This window comes from Mobula hypostoma, chromosome 28 (assembly GCF_963921235.1).
Source record: "Mobula hypostoma chromosome 28, sMobHyp1.1, whole genome shotgun sequence".
NCBI classification, from domain to species: domain Eukaryota; kingdom Metazoa; phylum Chordata; class Chondrichthyes; order Myliobatiformes; family Myliobatidae; genus Mobula; species Mobula hypostoma.
In genome coordinates, this window is record NC_086124.1 from 23,563,581 (window position 1) to 23,574,491 (window position 10,911).

A 10,911-nucleotide genomic window follows, 5' to 3' on the forward strand; every position below is an offset into this window, starting at 1 on the left:
AAGAGGAGGGGTGCAATTCCAAGGGAGATGTAAGCGGCAAGTAGTTTACACAGAGAGTGGTGAGTGCTTCGTATATGCTGCCTGGGATCATGGTAAAGACAGATAGCTTAGAGACTTTTAAAGGATGTTTATAGCGGCGAAATGAGCTAAATGGAAGGATATGGACATTGCGTATTCAGAGAGGATTAGATTAATTGGCCATTAATTTACTGATTTAATTGATCCGACAATAGTAGGCCGAATGGCCTGTCCCTGAGGTGTACCGTTCTAAGCTCTATGTTCTAAGAGATTGGAATAAGCGTGCAGGAAAGCCTCCAGTGCTGACCATATTTGCAGCCGACCGTCCACTGCGTCTGTGGTCCGGAGATATTGGTCGGCTGAGGACCCCCGAGGTATTGTATCAGACATTCGTATTTGAGGTGGGATTGCGGTTCTGGGTCTCACCCTTTAGCTCATGCTCGGTGAAGGCCAGCTGGAGCGAGGCAAACAGGGAGCGCCTGAAGACCTGACGGAAGTCGCTGCTGGCGAAGACGTAGACAAAAGGGTTGAGGGAGCTGTTGAACGAGGCCAGGGCTTCAGTGAATATGAGCCAGTCCCGAGAAACACTATGGGAGAAGTTTCTCAGGAGGGTGCAGAGAGTGACGGGGAGACAGCACATCACAAAGGCGGCGACCGAGGTCACGATCAGGCGTATGGGCTTCCTGACATTAGCGAACCTGTCCCCGTGAAGCCTCCAGCCAACGAGGGCGTAGCAAGTGATCATAATTGCAAAGGGGAGGCCGAAGATGAAGACGGTCCAAATTATGATATGCTCGGAAAGATACTGAGGAAAGAATAATGGCAGGCACATGGCGATGGCTATGACCCAGACCATGAAGCAGGTCGCACGTACCCTAGCGAAGCTCAGATGTTGCTGGAACCAGATGGGCCGTAAAATAGCCAGGCAGCGATAGATGCTGATCAGGCATAACTGATATATGCTGGCGAAAACGTTTAGGAATATAATGGATCTGATAAATACCGAAAGCGATTCGGAAACTCGGAGCTGGGCGGTGTCGGCCATGAGGAAGGGAAGAAACAAACAAAACGTCAGGTCAGCCACAGCCAGGTTCAGGAAGCACACAGTGTGGACGTTACGCTTCATCTTGAAGCCCGTCACCCAGATGACTGCGCCGTTACCCGGGACGCCCAGTAGGAAGGTCAGAGTGAAGATGACCATTGACATGACGGAAGGTGCTCCCCACTCCATTCTGACTCTAACGACGGTAAAATTGCAGTCGGTGAGATTCCCAGTGGGCGCCGAATTACACATTCCCTCGGAGAGCGACTTTGATCGGTCTGGTGGTGGAAAAATTGTGGAAGTTAGAGTGGTGAAGAATTGAGCGAAGAACTATTGAGGAGGGAAGGGCAGAACGAAGAAGGAAGGAGGCGACACGGAACAGAATCAGGACACATATTATGGCAGTGATGGCGGAGTAAGTCTGCTGCAGCGCAGCGACCACGATCTTCTTTCAGTACTTGCTACTGGACCATGACCGCCCAGAACTGTCAAATACCGTGTGGTGGCTGCTCGTGTTTTAGCCTCCTACTGCTGAGATATATCCTTCCCACGTGTCACTCTATAGGACTAAACCTTCAATATCGGCATCCGTATTTTCTAACCCTTGATTCACAGAATTAAGCATTCTCTGGAACACTCCTGGCGTATTTTTTCATTCCAAAGTGTAAAATGTTATACTCATACAGTCCAGAAGGTGTTACAAACACAGTGATTTCCCTGACTCTCTCGGTTAATGGAACACACCTCTACCCTTTTAACAGGCCAATCTTCGTAAGGAATTTAGCCTTTCGAACCTTAACAATACAATCATGCACCCTAGGCATAGGGGAAGCATCTGTTTTGTCGCTGCGTTTACTTTCTTATAATCGGTACAAAATCTCACACTACCGTCAGGCTTGGGCACGATAACACAAGGTGAAGCCCAATCAGATGTTGACGGCCTAATAATACAATTTCCCAGCATATATTCGATCTCTTGCTCAGCTAATTTACCATTTTCTATGTTCATTCGGTAGGGGTGTTGTTTAACTGGGGCAGCTTGATCTACATGCACGTTATGCACAGCGGCGGTGGTTTGTTTGGGCACATCGGGAAATAAATGCTGATATTCAGGAAGTAATCATTTCAATTGCTTTTGCTGCTCCGGTTCCAGATGGCTTATTTTGGTATCAATGTTTTCGAAGATAACGGAATTCATGAGCCACACTGAGACTATGTTTGGCTTGTTAAAAGTTTCCTGACATGTCAATTACTGCTTTCTCAAGCTCTCCAGTTTCGTGTGTTCTCACACCAGTACTCACAGGTAATGTTTCTGAGTCATAATAACGTTTTATCATATTGATGTGTACGAATAGAGTGAGCTTTCTGCAGTCGGTTGTTTTAATAACATAATTCAAAGAATCAATTCTGGAGATTATTCAGCACGGCCGACTAAACTTTAATGGAAGCGCGTTGGTTAATATTGGAAACAGCACCAGCACTTTGTCTCCTACCTGATATGTCTGTTCTTGGGCTCATTTATCATACCAGACCTGCACTTTATTTTCAGAACTTTGTAGGTTCTGTTTTGCAAGATTACAAACTCTGTTGAGTCTATCCTTGAAATCCAAAACATAACTCAACAAGTTGACATGGACCTCCTTATCAGACCACTGTTCTCTGAGCACGGTGAAAGGTCCTCTCGCTTTGTACCAAATACGAGTTCAAATGGACTAAACCCCAACTACTCCTGTACTGTATCCCTTACGGCAAACAGGAGCAAATGTACCTCCTTATCCCAGTCCTTTTCATTCTCAATACAGTATTTCATAATCATTTTCTTAAGGGTGAAATGGAATCTCTCCAAAACTCTTCGGGATTCCAGTTGATGTGCAGACGATCTAATTTGGTTAGCTCCCAGTATATAAACGGTGTGCTGGAATAATCCTGATGTACAATTACTGCCTTGGTCAGATTGACTCTCTTTGGTCAGACCAACCAAAGTAAAAATCCTAACAGGAGCTCTCACCACAGTTTTAGCCTTCATATCCCTGAGAGGGATCGCTTCTGGAAAAGTAGATGCAGTGCACATAATGGTTAACAAATACTGCTGGCCAGCTGCAGTCTTTGGCAATGAGCCAACACATTCCACTATGACTCTGGAGAAAGGTTCTGCAAAAGCAGGTATCGGCCGAAGTGGGGCACTGGGATGGCCTGTTTAGGGTTACCGACAACTTGACCAGTGTGACAGGTCCTGCAAAAGGTCACAAATTATTTCCTTAAATTAGGCCAGTAAAATTCCTTCATAATCCTGTTCACAGTTTTATTCACTTTAAAATATCCATGTAAAGGCATACTATGGGCCATGTTTAAAATTTCAGTCCTATAAACTTTCGGACCACAACTTGATGAACAATTGCCCAGTCCTCACTCACAGGCACAGTAGCTGGTCTCTACTTCCTCATGAGCACCCCGTCCTTGGAGATAATAACCTAGTGGAACATTCTGAATCTCATCATCTGAGAGAGCTATTTCTTTTAAAGCCACAATATCAGTATCTCGATTCTGTTCTGCTATAAATTCCTTGCTGGACAAAGATAAATCTTTGCCATCAGACTTACTACTTACATCCTGGTGAAACATAGAGGGTAGAAAAGTCTTTGTTAATCAATCATAACCTGCACCTCGAATTTGGCTATCATGGGCATCAGGATCAAACTGCTCAAAACTGTCGGCGTCGGCAGGTCTTTTAGTCATGCTTCGCTTTATTGCGCGGGCAGGATAAATATCAGAATCCATGTATGGATCATCAGTGGCAGGTTTGCTTGTTAGCTGCACTACTGGATAAACTTCACCCCCTGCAAAGTTATTGCCCAGCAACAAATGAACATTCTTCAGTGGTAATTCAGGTTGTATCCCTATCTTAACATGACCTGATACAAATCCGGACTTCAAAATCACTTTATGCAGAGGCACGGAAACAGTCCCTTTCCCAATACCTCTAACAATATTTACTTCGGCGGTATTTGTTTCGTCACCAAACTTTGGAACACTGTCAAGTATAAGGGACCGAGAAGCCCCAGTATCTCGAATGATCCTCACTGGGACCGGGGCTGACTCCTCCGTTATGGACACAAACCCATCAAATATGAAACGATCAACCCCTTTCATAACTCGTTCAAACCTCTCAATCTTTAACTGAGCCTCATCAGAATGTGCAGGACCCTGCGGGTTATTAGGCGTTTCAACTTGCTGAATGCAAGCGTTCGGGACTGTCTCCTTTTCTTTCTTCTTCTTCTTCTTCTTCTTCTTCTTCTTCTTCTTCTTCTTCAGAATGGAACAATTAGACATCATATGACCAGGTTTCTTACAATAATAACAACTAAGACTGGAAGGTTTTTCCTTTAACTGCTTCCCTTGATCCTTACTTTTTTCTCGATTTAATTTCTAGCTTACCCTGCGGGTTACTCTTTTGCAATCTCCTGTTCGGGCTAAACTTAACCTTGTGGGTTAAAGCATACTTATCTGCTAGTCTGGCAGATTCCTGCCAAGTGGCAGCATCTTTTTTCATCTCAATATGGCTTTATCTCATGAGGGACAAACTTTTTGAATTCATCAATCAAAACCAACTCTTTCAAGCTGTTCAAGTCACCATTTACATTTTTAGAGTTGTAAGAGCGATCAAAATATACAAACGTTACATAAGCAAATTCCACATAAGTCTGGTTCACAGATTTCCTCACATTCCTAAATATTTGTCTGTTAGCTTCCGGAACCAACTCATAAGCCTTGAGCACGGCCTCTTTCACTAACTCATAATCAGGTGTCTCTTTAAGTGATAGGGCTGAATAAGCTTGTTGGGCTTTACACTTTAACACACTTTGTAAGGAAACAGGCCAGTTGTCTTTCAGAAACTTTCGATTTTGAGCCACTATTTCAAAATGCAAGAAATATTTATCAACTTCAGTTTCATCAAATGGAGGTACCAACTTAAATTCTCGACTGGCACTAAACCTATCGCCAGGGTCGAGCACTAGATCTCCTTGCTTCAATTTCTCTATCTTTTCCATCGCGAACTCCCTCTGTCTTTCTGCATCCTCTCTCTGTTTGTCTGCTTGTCTAGCATCATACTGCCTCTGTTTTTCCGCCTCCTCCAATTTTAATTTTTCTAAATTATACTGGAGCTCAAACTCGCTAGGTTTACTATCAGGAAACAACTCCAGCTCTTCCATTTTTAAAACATCCTCAGATACATAATTCTCCGCTATTGTCCTCTGCATCTGTGGCCTCCTCATTCCGATTTCACCTTAGTAAGTTTCAACTTTTTAACAATACTCAACAACTCAACCCTTCTGGCGTCCTCTAACGCCTCAGTGTTGACGTTTCCAGAAACTTATCAACATCCATTACTGGCACAACCCCCGACGTAAACATCATGGAACATCTGTAGATAGACCTCAAAATAGCAGTGCATGCAAGACGGCCCAAGAATCTCACGCAACTAGGAGCCTTTTTCAAGGAAGAATGGGCAAAAATGCTCCAAAGAAGAATTGAAAGACTCGTAGCTGGCGACAGAAAGCCTTTACAAGCTGTGATACTTGCCAAAGAGGGTGTTATTAAGTACTGACCCTGCAGGTTTCCTGCATTTTTGCTTCTTCTTAGGGCCCTTTTCCTTTTTATGATATTTTCAAACTGTAAAACATGGAAATGAAAGAGTAAGCTTGCTTAAAATATTAAAGAAATATGTCATTTTTATCTTCATGCCTTTTGGAAATCAGGTCAACTTTTACACGCTTAGCTATTCACAGTAACAGAAATTTTGACGGGTGTTTCCCAAACTTTTGCCTACCACTGTATGTGCCTAAGGCGTTTGTAGAGAACTGTATAATGCGGAGGGATACGGCGCAGGGATATCCCACAATACTGGGCTGAAACAACTAAATTAGTAGTCACATGGCCAACGGTACGTATCAGGCTGCTGACACAATATCCAATTCCCTCATATTCATGTGCCCATCCAAAGGTCTCTTAAAAATCTCTATGTATCTGCCCACACCACTACCTCAGGCAGCACATTCCTGTTGGTTACATCTCCTTTGATCTTAAAGCCTCTCACCTTAAAGACATGTCCCGGGCATTTCAACCCTGGAAAAAAGATACTTTTTTTCAACTCTATCTCTGCCTCTCATAAACTTATAAACTACTTCTACCACTGTTCCACTACTAGCATTACTAACATTACTAGTACTATTGCTACAACTATCATTGCAGGAACAGGCCCTTGGCCGAGCAGACGGTACCTACGATTTTCTCATTTACACCAATAATTTTGCAACTCTTTTAAAGTGTGACCTTGTATGTTGCATCTATTCATATGCCTGCGTAAATATCGCTGAAACGTCGTCATTGGCTATGATGTTTGCCATCCTGGCAGCCATGTTGAAGGTGTCAACTCATTATGGACGACATGGTGGCGTAGTGATTGGCATAATTCTGCTGCAGCGCCAACGAACCGAGTTCAATTCACGCCGCTGTCTGCAGGGAGTTTACAAGTTGCCCCGAGAACGCATGGGTTTCTTCTGGGTGCTCCGGTTTCCGCCCACATAAGAGTATGAGTCGGTAAGATATAGGGGCAGAATTAGGCTATTTGGCCCATGGAATCTGCTCCGGCATTTTCCTTCTCAGCACCGATCTCTTTCCTCCCCCTCATCATATCCTGATCAATTAAGAAGCTATCAACCACTGATTTAAAAATGCATCGATATACAGCAGCCTGCTGGAATGAATTCCACAGGATCACCACTCTGGCTTTAGAAATAATCTCCCTTCTAAAAGGACGGTCCTCTATTCTGAGGCTGTGTCGTTTCGTCTCAGTCTCTTTCACCATAGGAAACATCTACTCCTCATCCACTCAATCGAAGCCGTTTAACATTCGATAAGTTTCATTGAAGACACCCCCCATTCTTCTGAATTACAGTGAGTAGAAGCCCATGATCATGGAATGTTCCTCATATGACAAGTTTTTCAAACCCCAGAAACTTCAGACGCCAGTAAGTTATTTGATCGCTTTTGGGTAATTGAGTGGACGGTCTTGTCGGGACGGAAGGGCTGGTTGCAGTGCTTTATCTCTAAATTTAATAACAGTTAAAATAAACTTTGAAATGCCTATCCCTTATATTCGGTTAAGTCTCCCCTCACGATAAATATAAGCCTTACCCTCAATTTTGCTCCTACCATGGAAAAGCGATTCTAACTGTCTCCACCATCTCTGTGTCTAGGATCTTATTTTCTTTTGTTAAGTCACCGTAAGCAGCTTTCGGCCGCATGGAAAACAAACCCAGCATTGTAACCTCTGACGTTCTCCTCACTGAACTGCATATTGACAATCCCACTGCCGTGCCTTCATTGCCTAACTGAATATACTGTCCTGAAAAACCTCCCGAAAGCAGGAAGGCAGGATGTCTTCCACAACGCAGCCACGCTGATGATCCTTGATCAGCCGCCACATTTCCAAATTAATATAAACCCCGTGGAAATGCATCTCACCTATCCCTGGAATCTCCGGCTCCGCCTCGGTCCTTGGCAGTTTTGGATACTTGTACTTAGGCTATAAGTTCTCTCGAGTGCACGAAAGTGCAGTATCTTGAACAGAACTTGCACAGCGACGGACGGTGGAATTCCTCGAGTGCTCGAGGTACAACGAGGAGTTGCGTCTTGTGCGGAATTTTGGATGGTGATTGAGCAAAGATGGGGCCTTGGTTCCGAATGAGCCTAAGAGATGAGTTAGTTCACCTCGGTGGAGACTCTCTGGGTTTGAAGACCCAGGGAGCTCAATATAAGGAAGTTGAGGTGTTGACATCATGAAATAAAACATTTCCCTTTATTTTTGAGAAGTGAAGTGGATACAGAGTCCACTTGGTTTATTTCTGAAATTAACCCCATTTGGTCACGTGACTTATTTACCTTCAGACCTTTGTGGTTCCCCAGTACTTTCCCCAGAGGAATAGTGAATTCACACACTTCATGCTGGTGTCTTCCACAGTGAACATTGATGGAAAATACCGATTCAGGTTGTCCGCCGTTTCCGCGTCCGCCTTTAGTACATCTCCAGCACCTTTTTAAAGCCGTCCAAACTCTCTGCGTTTGAAGTTCCAAGAAGCTCAATATGTGGAATGTTGAAGTGTTGAGGTCACGAGATAATTTTTTTACTCAGAGAGCAGTGAAGATCAAAACATTTCTCTTATTTTTGAGAAGTAAAGCAGACAGAGAGGCTTCGTGATTTATTTCCGCTGGACATTGTGCGATGGGACATTGCAGAGGGAGTTTCTTTCTGAGATTACTCTATCTGGTCCAGGTGACTGCTCTATCTCAGACCTTGGATGCTCACCGGAACTTTTCTCCAGGTATACTGAATTCACACCCAACATGCTAGTGTCTTCCACAGAGAGTGCAGATGCAAAATACATATTCAGGTCACCTACCAATTCCATGTCCCTCATTACTCCCTCAACAGCACCTATTTACAGCGGCCCAATATCTATTCTTGCCTCTCTTTTACACTTTACTTACCTTAGGAAACATTTGGTATCCTCTTCAAAATAATTGTTCAGCTTGCCCTGGTATTTTATCTGCACGTTCTTAATTACTTTTTTATTTTCCTTCTGTTCGTTTTTAAAAGTTTCCTAATCCTCTGAATTCCCAGTGACCCTTGCTGTATTATATGTTTACCGTTTGGCCTTTTGCTGGTTTTAACTTCTTTTCATGGCCACGAATGTTTCATTTTGCCTTAAGAATACTTCGTTCTGTTGGGATGTACATATGCTGTGCCTTCCGAAGATGCCATCACAGCCACTGCCGTTCTGCCAACGTCCAAAGTGTTCTTTTCCAATCAATTCCGGCCAAGTCCTCCCTCATGACTCTAATTACCTTTATTCTGCGGTAATACGTGATAAATCTGTATTTATCGTACCTTTTTCAGGGTAAATTCAATCATATTATGATCACCTTTTCCTTTGGGTTCTTGTACCTTAAACTTTTTACACAATTCCTCAGCGACCAAGACAGGGACTTCTTACAATTGCAGTTTCTTAGCTCTATCGACAATGATTCAATATCTTCCTTTGCATTTTCACCTCTTCCTAATGATTCCATTTCAGTTTTTCAGCATCATAGCCACGCCACACCCTCTGCCATCCTGCCTGTCCTTGCGGTACATTGTGTATCCTTGGGCATTACGCTCCCAACTATAATCTTCTTTCAGCCACGCAAGGATATTTGACCACAGCGGGTTTAGGTGTAATTAGACCCTTACCTTCCCCAGAAGAGATCCCAATGACCGATGAATCTAAGCCGTTGCGTGCCCCCTACACTAGTTCATCAGTTACTCAATCATCTGCCAACTCTTCCTAGTCTTACGATGACCGGCACATGACACAGGTAGTAATTCAGAGATTAGCACCCTGAAGATTTTGTTTCTTAGTTTCACCCTCGTCTTTGGGAATGTCTTGTATTGGTTTAGAGACGTCCCTCATCCTGGCAGCAGGGAGGCAATATACCATTCGTGTAGCGTTACCGCGCCCACGGAACTGCTGCCGTCTGGAGATTGGCAGCAGCTCGGGTTTCCCATTCCGATCAAATCAGGGGTGGAGGTGTTTCCAAACAAAGAACCCTCTAAAAAGAGTGCGTATTGTTTCCTCTAATCACTGTTGAGGATTAGGGTGTTTGTAGCACATTCTCTAAATCCACTGCACGGTCCTTGACAGATCGGTGTCAGACAGCTTTGCCATGGAATGCAAGACGACTCAGGACTCTTCATTGATGCAGTTTTCTCTTCTTTCACTGCTATCTTCTGCTAGCTTCACCACCTCGAGCTCTTCGAGCCTGTATGAGGAGCCAGATGCCGTTCTGCTCCGAGGGTTTAGAAAAGTGGAATTGGGTAGGTGTTGTGTTAGTCATTTAAGCCTTTTTGTGTGTGTTTCATCTTGTAAAGTGTATTCTGACCGGCTCGGTCACTTCGCGTCCTGTTATTATCGAGGTGGACGCCTGATTCGAGCTTATTGCCAATGTATCGAAAGGACACGGCAAGGAAGGAGAAAGCACGGCATGGCTCCATTGGTAAGAATTAGAATATAAATTATTAGAAAGAGGTGACATGCGGTAGAAAGGTGTTGAGTCAATGTGGATAGAGCTAAGGAACTGCAAGGGTATAAAGATGCTCATATATGTTACATATAGACCGCCTAGCAGTAGTAAGGACGTGGTCTACAAGTTACAACGGGAGGGAGAAAATGCATTCCAAAAGGTGAATGTTACAATAGTCATGAGGGATTCCAGTATGTAGGCAGAGAAGGAAAATCAGGTTGGTGCGGGATTCCAGAAAAGGGAACATCTGGAGTGGCTATGGGATGTTTTTATAGAGCAGGGGTCAGCTATTCTGGACTGGGTGTTGTGCAATGAACCAGAATCGATTAGAAAACTGAAGATTAATGTATCCTTCGAGGAGAGTGACGACAATATGATCGAATTCACCCTGAACTTTGAGAGAGAGAAGCTAAAATCAGATATATCATATCAGAGTGGAGTAAAGGAAATTACAGAGACAAAAGGGAGTAGTTGTCCAGAATAGATTGGAAAAGATCACAGGGAGAGATGACGGCACAGCAGCAATGTCTGGAATTTCTGAAAGCAATTCGGAAGGCACAGGATATAGACATTCCAAAGAAGAAGACTTATTCTAACGGCAAAATGACACAACCCTGACAAACTATGGAAGTCAAAACGAACATAAAAGCCAGAGAGAGGGCATACAGTAGAGCAAAAAAGTGGTGGGACGTTAGTGGATTGAATGCTTTTGAATAGCAAGTAAAGGAAAT

The 10,911-nt window shown here is 43.7% G+C and overlaps 1 protein-coding gene across 1 annotated transcript; it reads right to left on the reverse strand.

The window, feature by feature from the left end:
* Positions 1–400: 400 nt before the first annotated feature.
* On the reverse strand, positions 401–1,312 carry LOC134338954 (C3a anaphylatoxin chemotactic receptor-like). Its single transcript, XM_063035176.1, has one exon. The coding sequence runs from the start codon at positions 1,310–1,312 to the stop codon at positions 401–403; it is 912 nt and encodes a 303-aa protein (XP_062891246.1).
* Between the last annotated feature and the right edge of the window lie 9,599 nt (positions 1,313–10,911).

Bases quoted from the DNA above. Each gene is read 5' to 3' on its own strand.
- LOC134338954 (XM_063035176.1), bottom strand. From the start codon at position 1,312: ATGTGTAATTCGGCGCCCACTGGGAATCTCACCGACTGCAATTTTACC.